The 21,964-nt window shown below is 39.9% G+C and overlaps 1 protein-coding gene across 1 annotated transcript in view; it reads left to right on the plus strand.

Moving 5' to 3' along the window:
- RNGTT (RNA guanylyltransferase and 5'-phosphatase) overlaps window positions 1–21,964 on the plus strand; it is a 169,229-nt gene that overhangs the window by 57,929 nt on the left and 89,336 nt on the right. The window contains exon 11 of the mRNA XM_020789179.3: window positions 16,670–16,834. Coding sequence (XP_020644838.3) covers window positions 16,670–16,834 — 165 coding nt within the window. The remainder of the gene's footprint in view (window positions 1–16,669; window positions 16,835–21,964) is intronic.

Genomic DNA, 21,964 nt, shown 5'->3' on the forward strand with positions numbered 1-21,964 from the left:
GGTTACAGGTACTGTAGTGCTATAACCCCGCATGGCTACAATAAGCCCTGTTTTTGTTTAACCTGCCGTGTTATTGTCCATGCATCAGTGGATGGAGGAAGAAATTTCCATCAATCTGACCAGTGGTGGCAAGCCTCACACACCTCCTGGGAGAAGAGCAGCTTATATAACCTTGTGCAGCATCCCCTAGTTTCCCCAGAAGAAGGAAAGAATAAGCCCCTTTTGAGTGCTCTGTGCTTAAAAAACCTTAGAAGGAGTTAATGAACAGGAAGTTCTTGCTAACATTTAGAAAAAAATATTCTTTCTTGTAAATCATCTTCCATACAGTTTTAATTGATTGGGGTCCTTATCTCTGGAGCTGCAAAAAATGGATGTATTCTAGCTGAGACATGACAGCTGTTCAATAATTTGAAGACAGCTATCATATTGCCTTTCAAAATAGTCTTCTCCAGGGTAAAAGTGGCCAAATCCCTTAGCTATTTGTCGTTTAACATAGTTTCTAGACCCTTTACCATCCCAATTCCCTTGGAACATGTTCTAGTTTGCCAGTATCCTTTTTGAATGCTTCTTAAAATTTCTTAAATTTTAGTGTCCTGAACTCAAAACAGTATTCCATGTGAGGTTTGACCAAAGCACAATAGAGTAATATGTCCGTGGATAAAAATTATTTTTTAAACATCAGATTTCCATTTAAATTTTAATTAAACCATCTTTTTTATTGTTCAAATGCTTGTAATCTTTTTTAAAAAAGCTTTACACGTCATAAAATTACATTCCATCATGTTAGTTACAAAGACTTCTCTGGCAGTGGAATGGATTATTTTGTAAGATGCTGGACTTGTTTTGTTGGTAGTTTTTAAAGAATGGTTGGGTTACCATCTGTCTGAGACCCTTTCCTATATTGAGGGGTTGGGCGATAACTCTTGAGATACCTAGCAATTTGATGGAGTTACGATTCTGTGGATTACATTGTAGAGAAGAGTGTATTTTGAAAAACTTTTCAGATTATATTAAATATCAGCTTCTCTTAATGTGTTTATGCTGCTTCACCTTAAGTAAGTTAATTTTTTTCAAGATGAATGGTGTGCTCAGGTAGTGTTTTACCCCTGTGGTATATATAAGTTTATAATGGTTTTCCTTGGGTGCAGGTGCAGTGACCTACTAATCTGCAAGGTTTTATGAGTAGAAACATAAAGTACCACATGATCAAAATATAGGCATGTTAGGATATATTTTTCAACAGCGTCACTCCCCCCTCAGTCCTTCATCGCTACAGAGTACAGTGGTGCCTTGCAAGATGGAAGTAATTTGTTCCGCGAGTAGCGCTGTCTTGCGAAATTTTTGTCTAGCGAAAAGCGTCTTCCCATAGGAATGCATTGCAATGCATCCCTATGGGAACCTTGCAAGACGAATGAATGATTTTCATCTTGTGAGGCATTGGTCTTGTGGAAAAATTGTCTTGTGAAGCATGGCCATAGAAGAAGCTGTCTTGTGAGGCAACACAGTGATCGTAAAAACCATTCGTCTTGTGGGTTTTTCGTCCTGCGAGGCATTCGTCTTGCGAGGCACCATTGTATTGATATAGAGTTATGTGAAAAAGAAAGTATACTTTCTTTGAATTCTACATACTAGGACATAGTAAAAACCATCTGGTCTTTAGTAGGTCTGAAAATTAGGTACCGGTAGGTACAACCTCAGATGAACAGCAACACATGACATATTATACTGTATCATGATTCATTTTATAAAAAGAAAGCCAAAATGGATAAGCCATGTGTGAAAAAACTAAGTCCACCTTATGATTCAATGGCTTGTAGAACCACCTTTCGTAGCAATAACATGAAGTAATAATTTTTTATCCGTCTTTCACATCATTGTGGAGAAATGTTGGCCCATTCTTCTTTGCAACATTGCTTCAGTTCATTGAGGTTTTTAGGCATTTGTTTATGCATAGCTCTCTGAAGGTCTGGACTACAACATTTTATTTGGCTTGAGGTCTGGACTTTGACTGGGCCATTGCAGCACCTTGATTCTTTTATTTTTCAGCCATTCTGCTGTGGATTTGCTGGCATGCTTAGCCTCATTGTCCTGTTGCATAGCCCAATCTTGGCCAAGCTCTTGTTGATTTCCTCTTTGATTTCCTCTTTGATATTGTGTTAACACACACTTGAACGCTCCAGACCATCACACTGCTTAATACATGGCTTTTCCATGTTGGCTTTATTTTTATAAAATAAATTATGACATGGTGTAATATGTCATGTGTTGTTCATCTGATGTTGAATTCACCTAGTTTTCAGACCTGCTAAGGACCAGATAATTTTTATTATGTTCTAATAGATAAAACTGCAGAATTCAAAGAGAGTGTACTTTCTTTTTCACATAACTGTATGTCATGGGGCAGTTGCTGCTTGTGAAACATAACGTTCATATGGTTCCTTTCCATGTGTGTGCAACTAGTCACATAGTTCTTTGGATCTCAGCCAGAGGAGAGTGTCTGTGAAAAATGAAACCTTTCCATGCAAGCTTATTGGTGTGGGGAATGGGTGAGAATTTTTTATCTTTATAGTTTTTACAGCGAGTACCAGAACATGGAGAGTGATAGGCCCTTTGTATGAATGTTGGTTAAATTGTCCCTCTATTCCTGTTATCCGTATATGCTATTTGTCTAGTTTTATCTGTCTTTAAAGTGAACTTGTTTGTAAAAATAATAAACTAAACACTTTGGATGGAAGGAGTGTTTCCAAGAATTTCATTAATAGACAAGTTAAAACAGTTGTTCATGTCTTCCTTTGGTAATGATGCAGGGACACATGAACTGTCGGGATCTCAAAAGAAATTTAATGTCTGAAATGCTGGCTGACAAGGTGGCTTAAGATCACTCACCTGTTTGTTTCTTGATAGGTCATGAACTGTCTGTGTAGTTCTTCAGATTTCCTTTTAGATGGTGATTGCACAGTTGCCACACTTTATTACCAAGTGGTTTATCTTGTTGCCTATGCCTGAAATAAGTTTTAGTACAGTCACAATGCAGTGAGTGCTAATGTATGCAAAAATCTAAAATACAGGAATTGATTTGGGGAGCTTTTGAAAGACTAGGGGAAATCCATCGGTCTGGTCTTGGCTCTTTGTTTACAAAACCTGGAATATAGGAAATCCTTATTGCATAGCTTAAAATGGCCAGATGTTGGACTAGATCCAGAAGCTATCCCAGAAAAGAGATATTCTCTAGTGTTAGAAATTGATTGATTGCTTTTTTTATTTTTCAGGACTTACACAGTGTCTCTTTTTGCGTTGGTTACTGAAAGCCTCAGTTCAAATGTGCTATCCAAATTGCTTAAATTATCATGGTGGAACTCTGATCTGCACTGCCCTTTTTGTTTTATTGCTTGCTTATTTTTTAATTCTGCTTTTTCTAACTGTGTTTCACAGCCTTTCCAGTAATTATATTTGCAGATGTGATTTGTTACATTGTCTCTTTTTGAGGCTGTTTGAGGTTTTGCAAAAGCCTGGTCCATGAGCAATGTGTTCGACTGAGACGAATGTAGAATTTCCTGACTTAGAATAAAGAAAAATGGCAGGTGTTGAATACCAACATAATGTGCAAATATCTGGAATTAGCTTTGCATGGGTTTCCCATTATGGAAGCCTTTAAAATATATATATATATATATAATACAACTTTAAAGTAAAAATTAAGAGAAAGAAATGCACATTCCTAAATGGAAGCAAGGGTTTGTGTTTTTATATTGTTGCTTTCATATTAATTACTGTATTTTTCCATGTATAAGACACCCCCATTTATTCGACCCCCCCCTTTTCTAACCCAAAATTAAGAAATCTAAGTGGGGCTTAGCAAGTGGAGGGGAAAGCAGGGATCAAAGCCCTGCAGGATCACTTTGATCCCTGCTTTCCCCTCCACTGGTTTTTTCTCTCCTCAGCTTACTTCCATGTATAAGACAACCCTCAATTTTTAGTCTAAAGATTTTAGACAAAAGTATAGTCTTATACAGTACATGGAAAAATACGGTATGAGGGGAAACCAGCAATTTAAAAAATTTGTGTGCATTCTTGTGATATGATGTACTATATTTACAAAAGTGCAGTGCATTTTATAGAAAGTGATTTTTGGGGTAATATTTTCATACGATTACTGTGTAGCAGATACAACTGTGCCACTAAGGTTTTAGGATTGCCTCACCCCCACATTGTGATACCTAGTGTAGATGATGTAGAAACTTTTATTTCAAAAGCAAATGGATATAACTTTATTTCTTCTTTTATTCCACATTTCACTGAACTTTACCATTAATGTAACAACATAACTAAGGGCAATTAGCTATTATGTGGACTCATGCATTATTTATGAAGCTACTGTGGCTTTGTGTCAAGTCTAAAAGATGGTTGTAATTGGACTCAGATAATTTTTTGGACTGGGTTAAATTGAGCTTAAATTGGAAAAAGGCTTTCAGTTTTGTTGTCACTTGCATAATTACTGTTTGGATTCCCTACTTCGTGTATGCTTTTGCTACCTTAAATACATATGTAGCAAAGTGATGGATAACAATTTAAGTTATAATTTAAATCTCTTGTCAGTAGGACCCGATTTAAATCATGGCTTTCTGCATAAAGGTTCATTCTTGCTTGTTGTTGTAACCTTAATACAGTGGTGCCTTGGAAGATGATGTTAATCCATTCCACGAAAATCGCTGTCTTGTGAAAACATTGTCTTATGAAATGTGGTTCCCCATTGGAATGCATTGAAATCTATTTAATGTGTTCCAGTGGGGGGGAAAAATCACCGTCTTGCAAAAATCAGCAATAGGAAAACTGTTTTGCGAAGCATGGACCCAGCTGTCAAAATTGTCATCTTGCGAAAAACGGTCCCGAAAAAAGTCTTGCGAAGCATGGACAGAAACATCGTCTAGCGAAAATCGCTCATAGGGAAAACCGTTTTGCGAAGCGCTATAGCGATCGCAAAAAACATCATCTTGCGAATTAACCGTTTTGCGAGGCAATCGTCTAGCGAGGCACCACTGTATTTACAACCCAAATGAAGATATCATTTTTAGAATGATGAATTTTCAGATCCACTTTACAGTTATATCCAAAAATTTGTGATTATCTAGTTATTTACCATTTGAAATGGTAAATAATGGAGTGAACTATCTCCAGTCTAATAGGTTTATCATTCATATTTGGGAAACATTTCTGCTGTGCTTTATTGGCAGGAGAAACCTAATCATTAGCAAGAAGAAGAATCATTTAAATTATTTTATTTAACTAAAATATCAGAATAATATAGCATATACATTTTGCATTTGCTTAAACAGCTAATTGCAGAGAAACAATTGGATTGAAGTCTCTTTCTTGACTGTATGTATTTGTTTAAATTTCTTTTTAGTGTTAAGACAAGGCATGTTATCACAAATTCAGTTTTGAGAACTGCAAAACCAAGCAACTATGATATAATCTTCTCGATTTATACTCTTTAAAAACATTGCATGAATATACAGTCTCATGATACATTATGAAAAACTAATCCTTATTTCATGATGGAAACCTTGTGGCTGTAGTGTATCTTAAACAGAAAAGTATCTTTAGATAGTCCCCCCTCAAAACCATGCTATCAAAGAAAATCTGATTTAATTTTGAGAAATATTTTTTTAAATCTGATATTTTAAATTAAGAAGCATTTATTTTATCCACACTGATATTTAGTACATATACTCTGTTACCTTGCAGTATTTATGAACTTCATTACTAACACTACATGATAGTAATTTCTCAGATGTAGAACATGATACATGAAACTGTATTTGTGAACTGATGTTAGCTTCCAAGAACAAATGCAAGGTTTGTTCTCTTTTTTTATACTGGATGTCTAACTTGGCTAGTACAGCCTTTTCATACTGAAGAACTAGATCTAATAATGATGATTGTTATTGCTAACATATTTATTGAAATATTTTAAATCTTACGCATATACACACCATTATTATTATATGAATTATTTTTTTATAGTTGCCTGCATATTTTTTATTGGGTAATTTACCTATGCATAAAAGTTTAAGATTAGGGATGTGTGAACACCATCTGATCAGATTTGTATCCAAATGTTTGCGATATCAATTGGGACTGGCTAACCTCAAACAAATTTGGAAAGGGCCTGTAGTTTCTGAAAGTATTTTAAAAGTATTTATGTTTGCAAACTGAAAGGGAAAAAACATCCTGAAAAATGTGGAAAATAAAGGGCTGTGAAAAATGTCCCCAACATTTTTTGGAGAAATGACCAGCTGAGCCTCCGAGGAAAGCGATGGGGCCCCTCCCTCAGGTGCATGCGCGAAGCAGTGGGAGAGCCCCACCCCTTTGCACGGGCACTTGGGCACGTGTGCAAAGCAACTGTGGGAAGGGAGGTGCATGTGGGGGGAGTCTGTCTTTGCGACCCAGTCCACCTCTGCAGTTGGGAGGTAGGTGATGATGTTTGCGAGCAACCACCCACCGTCCCTCCATTCACACAGGCGACCAGGCAGCTGTCCAGCCCCACCGGGATGCTCCGGGGCACTCATGGGCCTCGTCCCGGCCCCAGCCTTCTTGCTTGCTCGCCTGCTGCTGCTGCTTGGCCGGGATGCTCAGGCAGCCTTTGTACGCCCACAGTGGGAAGAGCGGTGGCGGGCACCTTTGCCTACCATTTCGGCTGCTGTCTTTTCCCGGGGGAGGCACGATGGCGGAGGTATGGGTTCTGGCTCTCCAAACCAGGCAACTGGCTGGCTGGCTCGCTCCTTGTGCAGACAATGGCCTGCCAGGCATGGGCGGGGTGGTGGTGGCTGGGCCGGAGCCCCTCTGCCATCATCATCATCTCCCACTCTTCCTCAGCGCGTGGTCCAAGGCTGGGAGGGAGGTCTTCATCTTCACAGGCATCTCCAGCTGCTCGGGCACCCCTGAGTTAGCTGGGCAGCAGCAATGCCGCCTCCAGCTGCTCACTTGTGCCTCTGCCCGCCACTGTGCCTCAAACCCATGGCTCCGGCTGCAGAGAGAAACAATCAGCTGTAAGGCGCTCCTCCCCTCCTGCAAGGATTCGAGGCATTCGCTCCCAGCCCGCGCCACGCCCTATTGGCCAGCCCTGTGCCTTGCTGCTTGGCTGCCATGCCGTGCCACTCGGGGGGAAGTCCCTGCCTCTACAGCCCATCCCCACCCCCTTTGCTGGGTTCTTCCTTGAATGCATTTCTTAGGTTGACGCCGCCTGCCCGTTTTGGATTTGTGAGGACCCAGTACTCTTCCCCCCCACCTTCCTTGGTTGGGATCCGTGCCTTTCCCCATGCTTTGTGCATGTGTGCACATGCGCAAAGCAGCTGTGGGGAGAAGTGCCTGTGGGGGGGGGGTGTCTGTCTTTGTGGCCTGGTCTGGCTAAGGCCACGGACCGGCGCTGGGTCGCGGACTGGTGGTTGATGATCTCTGCTATACAATACTATTAACTTTAGGAATGTGGTGGGCCTTCATTTTTTAAGTAAACCCCCTAATAGCTAGTTAGCTGGCTAGTTGGCTGGCTGGCTGGTTTCTGCCCTCACCCCCAAGAATTCATGTTCAGGAAAAACATGTTTTAGAGACAGGAAAGGATGTCCTCTTAGTGTCACTAGTTAGTAGCTTGGCTTGCCTGAGTGTTCCCTCCTCTATCTAGTCCAAATCAGAATCTGCTGTAGGGATTATTGTGACAAAAACATGACAAAAATGTTTGAAGAAGTTTGTGAATATTATTAATGTTACAAATGTTATCACACATGCAAACTGCTAACATGCGCTGGATTATGGAGAAAGCCAGAGAGTTCCAGAAAAACATCTACTTCTGCTTCATTGACTACGGAAAAACCTTTGACTGTGTGGACCACAGCAAACTATGGCAAGTCCTTAAAGAAATGGGAGTGCCTGACCACCTTGTCTACCTCCTGAGAAACCTATACGTGGGACAGGAAGCAACAGTTAGAACTGGATATGGTTCAAAATTGGGAAAGGAATACGACAAGGCTGTATATTGTTCCCCAGCTTATTTAACTTATATGCAGATACATCATGCGAAAGGCTGGACTGGAGAAATCCCAAATTGGAATTAAGATTGCCGGAAGAAATATCAACAACCTCCGATATGCAGATGATACCACTCTGATGGCAGAAAGTGAGGAGGAATTAAAGAACCTCTTAATGAGGGTGAAAGAGGAGAGTACAAAAAACAGTCTGATGCTCACCATCAAAAAAACTAAGATCATGGCCACTGGTCCCATCTCCTCCTGGCAAATAGAAGGGGAAGATATGGAGGCAGTGACAGATTTTACTTTCCTGGGCTCCATGATCACTGCAGATGGTGACAGCAGCCACAAAATTAGAAGATGCTCACTTCTTGGGAGGAAAGCGATGACAAACCTAGACGGCATCTTAATAAGCAGAGACCTCACCTTGCCGACAAAAATCTGCATAGGCAAAGCTATGACTTTTCCTTTAGTGATGTATGGAAGTGAGAGCTGGACCATAAAGCTGACTGCTGAAGAATTGATGTTTTTGAATTGTGGTGCTGGAGGAGGCTCTTGAGAGTCCCCTGGATTGCAAAGAGATCAAACCTATCCAGGGTTGAAGGAAATCAACCCTGAGTGCTCACTGGAAGGACAGATCCTGAAGCTGAGGCTTCAATACTTTGGCCATCTCATGAGAAGAGAAGACTCCCTGGGAAAGACCCTGATGTTGGGAAAGTGTGCAGGCAAGAGGAGAAGGGGACGACAGAGGATGAGATGGTTGGACAGTGTCTTTGAAGCTACCAACATGAATTTGACCAAACTTCGGGAGGCAGTGGAAGACGGGAGGGCCTGGCGTGCTCTGGTCCATGGGGTCACGAAGAGTCGGACATGACTAAACAACTGAACAACAACGTCATTGATATCAGCTCAGCTGCTGATAAAAGGGTGGCTGGGAACCCTTTAAGCAAGCAAGTCCTAGGCTGCAGCTTTGCCTTGCACTGGTAGTTGTATGTTAGGAAATGAATCCTGGTGAGGCATGTGCAGAATTTTAGTACCAGTGGCTGGAAGCCTTATATTTAGGGCAAATTTCATCTGCTCTTCTGCCTATTGCAGGTATTGTGTGATCAGACAAGACTTGAGATTTTCTCAGCAATTTTCTCTGGTCCTCCACTCCCACCCAACATTATTTTATAATTAGAAAAAAATGGCCAAAATCCTGTTGCTTATGCCCACCACTGTAAGTCCAGTCGCATAAATCTCAGTAGCGAGTTGCCACTTAAAAAGCGGTTGGCATAGGCATTTGGTTGCTGCACCCACATTTGGTGGCTTAATGCATGCTTACAAATTCCTATGCTGGCTGCATAAACAGGAGCAATTCACTGCTGTAATTTGCACCAATGAACTTATGCTGGTGTATTCCTTCAGTTGAATTCTAGCTGCTGAAATTTCTGAGATCAGTATTTTTTTTAAAAAAATCTTGTCTCTGTTAGGAGCAATGTCAGTAGACAGCCAGAATATGTGTGATATTTATACTAGTTTTTCCAGTCCTATTTTCTTTTGCCCTTACTAGGTAGACATAATTTTGCTTGCAAATCTAGTTGTTCTCATGATTTTCGTTTTAATGATTGCACCAATTTCTTTCTTCCCATCTTACTGTTTACTTTTAAATGTTAAATCCATCCCCTTAGTTGCAGCTCCTCTTGTTAAAAGAGGATTTTCCTCCTCACATGTTGGCTATGACTGTTAAATAAGAAAATATGAAAAATACACTGTTTATCAGAAGTGGCCAACAGATTGTTAACAGCACATAGTCAGCCCCTGAGGCACCTTTATCTTGTGTTGATAATGAAATTTTAATCAAGGATAATAAAAAATTTGAGAAAGGGCTCATATTTTAGGAAAAGTTGTAAGCTTTAATGTTGGAAACATGGAAATATGTTGTGCTTGAATGTTACATATTTATTTCTGTTACTGCACGAGACAAAACTATGAAACATTTGCTTAACACCATAACCCCTTTGGGATGTAAGACAAAATATACATTTTAGCATTATGCTATCCTTTTCCATCAGTGCATTTGCGAACAGGAGGTTGGAAGCATTTGAGCTTGCTCTCAGTAAACTGTGGTTTATTTTTATAGCTGAACCTAAATAAGTTACAGCTCATTTTATTAAGCGTAACAATAGCTATTTTTAAAGAAAGGCCAGAAATATAAATCACAGTTTAAAATTGGTTTGTTTGTACTTTATTCAGGCATGCTGGTAAACCATGGTTAGCTGAAAATGGGAACAAATTATTCCTGTCTTTTCCTAACAGGTTCAAAAGAAAAGGGAGAGTTTGTTGACACAGCACTAAACTCTAATACTAAAAATAGCCCTGTTTTTTGAACACAAGTTCTCTAAGTCGAACCTCTTATTGTGATACTCTGTGGCACCAACATTTTTGTAGAGTGTGATCATTCACAAACAGGGCATTTGAACAGGAGAGTATATTCCTAGACACACATTACTGGCTTTAGAAACCAGAAGCCAGCCGTCTCTGTCTTATGTAATTGATGTTGAGCTTAAGCCTTGAGTGTGTAGAAGTACTGGTAATAATTTCAAAGCAAGCATGTAGTTAAGCAAATAATTTAAGTGAGAAGCATTTGGGATAGTTGTGTTTTAACTTTTATGTATTGATAATGCTGAATATTGATGATATTGAAGATACCAACAGTATTTAGATCAGCGGATGTTGAAGAGGGGCATATCATAGAAGGAAATAAATACTGCTCTCTGTATTGGTGTAATATGTATCATGGTGTTTTATATGTAAATGAGTGTTGAAGGGTTTGGTTCTGAGGTTTTGATTTAGAAAATGAATTAATAATTTCTATTTAGCATCTGATCTCAGTACTTACACAAAATATTTTGCAGAGTTTTCAAACCATTTTAATAGAAAAATAGATTGTATAACCATGTGTAAAGTTTTTGCAAAGTGTGCACCAGCTACAATTCTTCAAGACGTATGACAGCCCCAAGGACTATCATGGAATAATCTGCTGCTGTATTTTAACCACATCATACATGTTGCTGTTTGGTTTTTTTCCGTTCAGTCACTGCATTGTATATGTAGGCAAACAAAGACAAGAAGTTGCATAAGCGTCTCTGGCATGTGGAAATCACGCTCCAGTTGTGCATGATCTGGGATTCAGTTCAAGTCAAACAGATATTTCTGCTCAAATAATTTCACCAAAAGTATCTTGCTTCAGTATATGACTGACTACCTCAGAAGTTCCATTTCATTTCTATGGAATATGCTGGTAGTTACCTGAAAGCAGAATTGCCCATTGTATCATGGTGTCGTCAGTGTGCCATACAGAATACTGCAACTATGAGTGCTCATCTAACTGCTCTTCATTGGCATTGTTTTCTTTAGGCCATCGCACTGGCATGCTCTACAAACAATTCAAAGTAGTAAAGTTAGTTTATTGCTTCCTTATAGCATATAGGCCAACCTTTTCTGCAACTTTTCTGCAATATAGCTGCAATTCTGCTCTCTCCCTGTGTTCCAGTTTCCCTAGCAGTTGGTGGCTGAAGTTATGTATGCTTTTCTGATCCCTCTTTTCATTCACTCCATCCAGTTGAATTCTTCCACAGCTGTCACACATTGCTGATATAAAAACATATTAAAATTATTTCCAAAATGATATATCCATTGATAACAGGTGTGTTTCGAATATGGGAGATGCCTTGTTGGATGAGACAAAAAGCTTATCTAGTCCAGCATCCTGTCTCCCACAATTTCATTAAATAGATAACGTTGATCCAATACTAACTTAATACCCTTCTAAAAGTATGTTTCGACAAAATCCCTTACTAATGACTCTTGAATAAAATTAGTAATCTCTGACCCAGAGAACATGCCTTTGTGATAGGGTTCGTTGTCAGCAACTGACGGTTCCTTAGTTTTGGCAGGAAACGACATGTTTCTTAAACAATAAAATCTTTATTAACAGAACTCTTGGGTTTCTCAATAACTTCTGTAGGGTCAACGTGACCAAAATCTGCAGGGAAATCTGTCCATGATAACGGTAAACTTCCTCCATAGCTTTCCCTAGATTTGGTGGACAGAGTGCCTGAAGAACTATGGATGGAGGCTTGTAACATTGTACAGGAGGCAGCAACAAAAACCATCCCAAGGAAATGCAAGAAAGCAAAGTGGCTGTCCAACAAGGCCTTACAAAATAGCAGAGAGGAGAAGGGAAACCAAATGCAAGGGAGATAGGGAAAGTTACAGAAAATGGAATGCAGCCTTCCAAAGAATAGCAAGGAGAGACAAGAGGGCATTCTTAAATGTAGAGTGCAAAGAAATAAAGGAAAATAATAGGAAGGAAAAAACCAGAGAACTGTTCAAGAAAATTGGAGATGTTAAAGGAACATTTTGTGCAAAGATGGACATAAAGGACAAAAATGGTAGGGGCCTAACAGAAGCAGAAGACATCAAGAAGAAGTGGCAAGAATACACAGAGGAATTATACCAGAAAGATCTGGATGTCCCGGACAACCCAGATAGTGTGGATGCTGACCTTGAGCCAGACATCCTGGAGACATCCTGGAGAGTGAAGTCAAGTGAGCCTTAGAAAGCATGGCTAACAACAAGGCCAGTGGAGATGATGAACTATTTAAAAGATGGTGCTGTTAAGGTGCTACACTCAATATGCCAGCAAGTTTGGAAAACTCAACAGTGGCCAGAGGGTTGGAAAAGAACAGTGCCAAAGAATGGTCCAACTACCATACAATTGCACTCATTTCACACACTAGCAAAGTTATGCCCAAAATCCTACAAGGTAGGCTTCAGCAGTATGTGGACCGAGAACTCCCAGAAGTAGAAGGGGCAGAGGAACTAGAGACCAAATTGCTAACATGTGCTGGATTATGGAGAAAGCCAGAGAGTTCCAGAAAAACATCTGCTTCTGCTTCATTGACAGATTTTACTCTTGAGAGTCCCCTGGACTGCAAGGAGAACAAACTTATCCATTCTAAGGGAAATCAACCCTGAGTGTTCACTGGAAGGACAGATCCTGAAGCTGAGGCTCCAATACTTTGGCCATCTCATGAGAAGAGTCTCTGGAAAAGATCCTGATGTTGGGGAAGTGTGAAGGCAAGAGGAGAAGGAGACGAGAGAGGATGAGATGGTTGGCCAGTGTTATCAAAGCTATCAACATGACTTCGACCAATCTCTGGGAGGCAGTGGAAGATAGGAGGGCCTGGCGTGCTCTGGTCCATGGGGTCACAAAGAGTCAGACACGATTTAATGACCAAACAACAGCAACAATGTGTTTCCTTTGGTCACAACTTATATAGTAATTGGTGTTAACTAGCATTCTAAATGTAAATATCACAATAGTAAGCTATAGTATTAACCCACTGAATAATCTGAAATACATGATGTGGGGTATCAGGGCCATTTGGGTGAACTCCTCTGGGTTTTTTTATATTATAAAAGGTATACATTGCTTACATTCTCAATGAAGTAGTACACTTCTATCTTGTCATACTGCAGGTGAAATGTGATTTTTTTCATAGACATGAGCAGTCATTCAAATGCATTCCAATCTCCATTTTACTACCTCTAATGGTTAAACAAAATAAAATCGGTATATATATATAATGTTTTTGTCAGATTCTCCAGTTTGTCCTTTTCCCTTCACAGAAATGGTAATACTTTTGTATTTTATGTGTATAGGAACATTTTGTTGAAAATGTCTCAACAACCTACAGCTTTGGTGGCACCAGATAAGTGTAGCTATGCTGTTAGTAGAAGTATAGCAAGTTACTTTAAAATCCAAAGGTAATAACTTGAGATTAAAATGAATTCAGGTACAAAATGCACCAACATACTGAATCGTTATTTATGTTAAATGTGAGGTGTAAGAAAATGTGTTGTAGGTTGTCCTGCTTTGCATAACGAATAAGTTTTGTAACTGTAGGTTAAATGAAAGAGAGCAGTTTAAAGAAAAATAAAGGTTACATGTCCACGTCTTTAAAAAAAAAGTGAGACATAACTTCTTCCTTGACCTTTTCCACTTAATCACAGGAATTACTAAAGGCACACTGAAATTGAAACACAGTGGGGAGAGTGGAGTGATGATTACACTATTATCTTTCTTTTGTCTCTCCTCTGATTTAGATTAAGAGTTAAAAGTTGCTTTTAGTTCTTTCGGTGTATTATAGCAAGATAGCCACATATTACCTCCTGCCAGTGGCTGAAATCCAGTAGGGGGTTGTGACTAGAGCACTCCAAATAAATAAGTTAGGATTTGGTCAGTCAATGAATTCTTCTGTAAGTTTATTGATTCAGTGGGCCTACACTCCTTGCAATGTAATATTAGATTTCAACCATTGTATCATGTTGTTGTCGTTTAGTCGTGTCCAACTGTTCGTGACCCCATGGACCAGGGCACACTACTTCTGCAGTTTATCCATTGCTGAGATGGTTGAATACTTTATAAGCTGTTGCCATTGCATAAAGTGAGAAGTTTTATAGATTTTTTTTGAAGGTTAAAAAACATACAAGAAGGGAAAACCAAGGCAGTGTCATGGGTGTGCAGCTCTCCAGTGTATGGAAAGAAAGGAAAGGTTGGTCAGGATGGAAGTATAAAACAATCTGGTGGTGTTGTAGATGGAAGAGTGCCTGGTTGGGTATAGGAAAAAAAAGATCGGCAACATACTGCAGATTGTAGGAAAAAAAGTGGGAGTTTAATGAAAAATCAGAACCACACAGCATGATGTACAAGGAAACAGAAAAAGAGGAGGTAACAGTTGACAGAGGAGATGTGTTGATGCTGTTAGGCATACAGAAAAGAGAGTTACAGATTGCTTTCTGGTTGTCTTTACAGGGAAAACATTCTTTTACAGTTGTAATAGTCATGTGGCCTCCTTGAAACAGTTAAAATTTAAGAACCCATCAAAGTGGCTTGTATGTCTCTTGGAGAATTGCTTGGAAAGGTGCTTCTTAAATGTATTTTTTTTCCTTGTTGCAGTGGTTGAAATGTAACTTGTCACTGCTTTTTGCATATTCGAAAAGTAACCCATTATATGTTGTGTTGTTTATTGCTTTTTCATTTTTTCCCATTACTTTTGTTGAGGGAACTCTGAGGGATTCATACAAGGATGGAAGAAAATCTTAAATCTTAAAACCCTGTAAAAATAACTGTGTGCTCTAAAATACCTTTTAAACGCTTTAATATGCTAAATGTGTTTTTGAAAGTAACTAGAAAACGTTACTCATTTTGTCATTAAGCAGATGTCATTTGTACTCATTATATTCCTTTCCCAATATACTGTAGCCTTGCAGGGGGACTTGTCCTCCCTCCCCCTGCCTGGAGTAGCCAGCTGATCGGGAAGAGATTGGGAATCTCTACTGAAGACATTATCTGTTGCATACTGTATGCATGCAACTGATAATGTCTGTGGTCTTTTCTTAACTTGGGGCAATTCACCTCCAAAGTTTAGTTTAGTTCAGTTTGCTCACCCACATACTGACTCACTCCACTTCTATGTATCTTTCTTTGGGCAAAGTTATACCAATTGTGTTGCTATACAAGAAGATTTTGGTTGTTACGTCCAAGCTCTGCCTTGTTAGAATTACTCTACTTAACAACTTTATAAAATCTTCATTTTTTTATTATAATAATGCTGTTAATGGGCCAGGGCATGGACTCACCTCCCTCTATTATCATCTCCACACAAGAATTGGAGGTTCTTCATGACTTGGCTCGATGATCTCTGACACCCTCTCCCTAGATGTCGAGCTGGATAAATGCACTGGCAAAGCAGCTACCATGTTCTCTAGACTCACAAAGAGAGTATGGCTTAACAAGAAGCTGACAGCATATATCAAGATCCAGGTCTATAGAGCCTGTGTCCTGCACACACTCCTGTACTGCAGTGAGTCCTGGACCCTTTGTGCATGGCAGGAGAGGAAGCTGAACACCTTCCATATGCGTTGTCTCCGACGCATTTTTTGTATCACCTGGCAGGACAAAGTTACAAATAGAGTAGTCCTAGATCGAGCTGGAATTTTCAGCATGTATACATTACTGAAACAGCAACGTCTACATTGGCTTGGGCATGTTGTGAAAATGGCTGATGGTTGGATTCCTAAAGATCTCCTGTATGGAGATCTTTGCAGGGAAATTGCCCCAGAGGGGGGACCACAGCTACGATACAGGATATCTGCAAGCAGGATCTGAAGGCCTTAGGAATGGACCTCAACAGATGGGAAATGTTGACATCTGAGCGTTCAGCCTGGGGGGAGATGGTGCATCATGGCCTCTCCCATTTTGAAAAGACCCTTGTCCAGCAGGCCAAGGCAAAGAGGCAGTCCTAAAACCAGCCAAATCGGGGAGCTGGACAGGGGACATATTTTATTTGTCCTCAGTGTGGAAGGGATTGTCACTCTTGAATTGGCCTTCTCAGCCACACTAGACGCTGTTCCAAGACCTCTATTCATAGCACGTTACCATAGTCTCTCGAGACTGAAGGATGCCTAATCTAATCTAAGTGCTTGTCTAGTTATAGATCATGTTTAGGTCAATATTTTTTTAACATGCTATTTAGATTTTGTAAATGAATACATAAACTAACAAATTGTATTTTAATGAAATACTTGTATTTTGACAGGGACAGCCAGTTGGAGACTGTGATTTTAATGTTCGTCTGTCATGTATAGAAAGAGAGATTATATTCCCCCGACATGACAAAATGAAGATTGGCCAAATTGACAAAGCAAAAGAACCTTTTAGCGTTCGGAACAAGCCGTTTTTTGACATCCATGCAGCAAAGAAGGTAAATTTGTTTTCCTGCTAGATAATAATTCTCTTTACAAGTGAATTAAAAAAAATTAAAAGAGGAATTTTGGAGGAGAATTCTAAACCAGTTGATTATTGGCACCAAGAAGAAGAGTACAAGAAGAAGGGTAGATGTGTAGATGACTACTTGGGATAGGAAACTGGTGGTACTTTTAGTTATTCAGTGGAAGATCTAATGCCATACAGATGTTAAACTGAAGATCATTCTTAAAGCAGAGTTTGTATAGTTTCTTGCTTAATTAAACTATTTTCTAACAAAACTATGGGTGAATACATATTTGTTTATAATTTTGATAAATTGTTAAGTCCTTTTTTGTAAAACTTCCTGTTGTATGATGTCTGCCTTAACTCTCTACATTGACCTTACTTTGCTTATAAGCTCGATATTGAAACTTTATGCAATAGTTTTGTACTTGAAATTAGCACTGCTCTGGGGAACATGTGACATTTTGCTGAAATGGATGCTAGGATAGTTCCCAGAAAGAGATTTCTCCTTAGGAACCATAGATTTACTCTTCAATGGTTATTCTCTCTTTCCCTCTCTCACACCTTTTCCAAGGTTTTGGGGAAGACAGACCTTACTGGCTAGGTAGGTACTTTTGATATACCCCAGTAAAACAGAACAGGAATAGTTGTTGTAGGTTTTTCCAGCAATTTGGCTGTATTCTGGAGGATTTTTTTTCCTAATGTTTCACCAGTCTCTGTGGCCGGCATCTTCAGAGGGCACGATCTAGAACTCTGTGTTCTGGTGTAGTGTGTGGGATTGTTGGGTATTTGTAGCTATGGGATCAGCTTTTTGTCCTTTTCAGTAGCTTAGATGATTATGGTGATCAGGATGTTTTTTTGCTATGGGTTTATTGTTGTGATAAGGGGGAGAAAATGTCTCTGTCACTGTGATTGATGGGTGTTATTAGCTAATCTTTTGTGTGCAGTGATCACCAGTCCTTGTGGCTGGGTAGAGTTTGTTGACCTTTTTGCAGGATGTATTTTTCAGTGCTGGGAGCCATGGCCATGGACCAGCACCTGGCCGCAGACCAGGGGTTGAGGACCTCTGTGTAAGATTACACAGGAAAGCCATTGAAATCCACAAACATCAGCATAGCTTCTACAAAAAAGAGAAAGTCTAAAACTCAACAAACCCTGGCTCCCAGCATTGAAAAATACAGTGAAACGTTAGGAAGAAGGAGAGGGGGGAAGCAAGCAAAGCGTGCAAGACCCTTCAGAAATGAAAAAAAGAAACAAAACAAACAAACAAAACAAAGCCGAAAGCAAGCAAAGCATGCAAGACCCATCGGAAATGCAAAAAAAGCAAAGCAGAAAGCAAGCAAAGCATGCAAGACCCATTGGAAATGCAAAAAAAGCAAAACAGAAAGCAAGCAAAGCGTTGAAGACCATCGGAAATGCAAAAAAAAAAGCAAAGCAAAAAGCAACCAAACCCTGCAAGACCCATCGGAAATGGGAGGGGGGGAAAGCAAAAAACAAACAAACCCCCCACGACCCATCGGGAATGGGGAAAAACCCCCAAAAGCAAACAAACTCCCCATGACCCATCGGAGATGGGGGGGACTCCAAAAAGCAAACAAACCCCCCAAGACCCATTGGAAATGGGGGGGGGGACACCAAAATACAAACAAACCTGCAAGACCCAACACAGCACAGAAACATAATCCCACCACCCAGTCCAAAACCACGATGCAAAACCCACCCAGAACAGTTTTTTAGAAGCACAAAGCAGCACCTTACCTCACCAGGCAGTCGAAAGCCTCCTCTGATTGCATTCACTCTAACCATTGGGTGACAGAGCTACAAAGAAGCAGCCTCTTTGCCTACCAATGGTTAGCAATTTGAGTTCCCCACCTTTTCCCCTGTCTTTTTCTGGTTGTCACTCGAAGCTCTGGCTGCAAGTCAAAGCAAAATTTTGCGGCCGGAGCTGGTCGTAAGTTGGGGCATTTGTAAGCTGAGGCACCACTGTATTCATATCTGCATATCAGTCCAGTATGTATGTCTGACTTGTTTCTTCCACAAGTTTAAGGGAGTAACAACACCCCCTCTGCAATTATTTAATGGTATATTGTGTTCCATTCCATTATCCATAGAGCCTTGCAACTCACAGGAAATGGTGTTTTGGAGTGTTTTTCTCCTGAAGTACAGAAAAATATGTTGAGTGTGACAAAGGCTTCTAAATGCCATCAGTAGTATACTAGAGGCAGGCTAGAAATATGATATTTATTCGCTTATCTATCTGGCACTGATGGTCTTAGATGGTAAAGTGTAATGGTTATCAAAATATACTTTAGCATTGTAGTGATGTCATCTATATTTGGTTGAATTAGGGAACTTTTGCTGACACATATACTGAACGGTCTTCTGTAAGTAACGTCTAATAAAATTCATTTTTGTTTTAGAAATTGCTTATTTAATGTCTGTATATTTTAATGCCTCTGACATGTTATTTAGTGACCTTTCTCATTGCTGTCATGGTTTCTCTACTTGGCATGTATGCTCACCTTGATCCTTTCCCTTTTCTTCCTTATAATAACAAACGTACGGTATGTGCTCGGTTTTTGGCTTTGTCATGTGTAAACACAAAAGCTGCCAGTAGTATTAGTATACACAATTCTGTGTGTCCAGGGGTGCCATCACTGCAACATGTTCACATGCTAACCATTTTCTGGATTTGTGTTCCATGGAATTCATAGATTAGTTCACCGATTTATCACATTTGTGTTGTTCTGCCTGTAGCCAGCAGTCCTGACATCTCACTGAAGAAGCAAGTAATCAGTTCGGGTTCTTGTTGTCTTTGGACAGAGCAATAATTATTGGCTGGGATCCTTACCTTTTCTTCTCCCTATTTCTAATTTGGTCTCCCTTTCATCTAGTCATGGTTATTTTTCTTCTTCCTAAGCAGATGGTCTGTAGTTTCCAGGCAGATAGAACAGAATGGTAGTTCTGTCACCTTCCTGCAGAGAATGGACTCAGGCTATAAGCTTAGAGGTTATTTAGAGGTCTACTTCTCCCTTGCTCCCCTTTTTTATGGTGTTGAATGGATGTGTGCAATTGTATAAACACCACAGCTCTAAGACCAGAAATAAAGAAAAGCAGAGAAGTCTGGGGAAACTTTCACCTCCAGATTATGCGGTAGATGTAATTTTCCCAGAGCAAAAAAGGAACATCGTCTTATATATTCCTTTCTGCATCTGAATAGATTGATCAGCCTGTGTTGCTTGAAAACGGAAAAGATGGACCTGCATTAGCCTCACTTTGATTTATACTGTTCGTTTTGTTTAGTGGCACTATTTTACAACATGTTGTTGTTATGTGCCCTCCAGTCACTTCTGACTTATGGCAACCCCATAAATGAGCGATCTCCAAAAAGACCTGTCCTCAACTCCTCTGCTCATCTCTGGCTAACTCAAGCTTATGGCTTCCTTTAGGAAGTAAGTCCATTTCATGTTTATTCTTCCTTTTTTCCTGCTGCCTTCCACCTTTCCCAGCATTATTGTCTTTTCCAGAAAATCTTGCAGTCCCATCATGTACCCAAAGTAGGACAGCCTCAGTTTCATCCTTTTGTACCCAGAGGTAGTGCAGGCTTGATTAGATCTAGGAGTCACTTATTTGTCTTTCTGGTAGTTCAGGTATTGGTGAAGCTCCAGCACCACATTTCAAAAAAACATTTTTTCTTGTCACTTTTCTCAACTGTCCAGCTTTCATACCCGTACCTGGTGATCAGAAATACAAGCGTGTAGATGATCCAAACAAACTGCACCAGAGCACAGACAGAGTTCTGACTCCTGTCCTCTGAAGATGCCGGCCACAGAGACTGGTGAAATGTCAGGAGGAACAACTTTCAGAACACGTCCAAAGACCCCCAAAACCCACAACAACCATCAGATCCTGGCTTCGAGAATACAGTGTGGATGATGTTGGTCTTGATCTCTAATGACACATTCTTACGCTTGATGATCTTTTCTGATTCCTTCACTGTTCCTCTTCCAGGTCTCAGTCTTCTTCTGATTTCTTGGTTGCAGTTTCCATTTGGGTTGATGTTTTAACCAGTGCAAGAACAGGCAATACCTTTATAGGCCTTTAATAAAAAATAAAAATTATACAATATGCAAGCTTTCAGGGGTAAATCCCACTTCTTCAAAGCAAGTACCGAAAGTCGAAATGTTCATGGCAAGATGGGGTTTGCTAGCAGGTTACCCTTAAACATAAAGTTAATAGCAAGATGAATTTCGCCAGGCACATTTGTCTGAGATGAGGTTGTTGTTCTAAAGTTACAGCAGATGCAGCTACGGGTTGGATTTCACACTCCAGTTCTTGAAACAAAGGAGCACATGCCATGTGCACAAGTGTGCATACTCTCTCTCTCTCTCTCTCTCTCTCTCTCTCTCTCTCCATTTGGCTCTTCTTCGAAGCAGACATGTTTCTGCTTGGCCAGAGAAGCAGATGTGATGCAGAAAACCCATGACCTTCATTTTGGAATTGGGGTATAATTTAGTAAACCCACTAGGTTGAGCCAACTGGGGTCAGATTAAAGTAAGAAGTACTGTATATTATCTAGTTATTGCAGTCCTGCTCTCTTGGTCTTATGAGTCCATGTGCCTTCTTGTTGGTACTTGTGGGGAGTGGCTTTTTCTTAGTATCCACATAGTTCCATTGAAGTGGAACTATGATTGAACCAAGGTACATATACAAAATCTCTAACTGTGTCAATTTCCTCATCGTCGGTGTTTAAGTTGTGTGGTTCTTCTATAGTCACTTTCTTCTTTCACTTTCCTTAATAGTTGTTTCAAGTCATTGCTGCTTTCTGCAAGTGAGATGGTGTCATCTGTATATCTTTAATTATTTATGTTTCTTCCACTAATTTTTGCTCCTCCTCCATCTAAATCTAGTCTGGCTGATATGTTCTGTGTACAGAGTTGGAAGGGCCTATAAAACCATTGAGTCCAACAAGATCGAACATATAAGGGGATAAATGAGGGATAAAATTTCCCTTATGAGGAAAGACTGAAGGACCTGGGCAAGTTAACCTTGAGAAAAGAAGACTGAGAGGGAGCTATGATAGTACTTCTCAAATACTTGGAAGGTAGATATACAAAGGAGG

Source organism: Pogona vitticeps, chromosome 1 (assembly GCF_051106095.1).
Source record: "Pogona vitticeps strain Pit_001003342236 chromosome 1, PviZW2.1, whole genome shotgun sequence".
Lineage (NCBI taxonomy): Eukaryota > Metazoa > Chordata > Lepidosauria > Squamata > Agamidae > Pogona > Pogona vitticeps.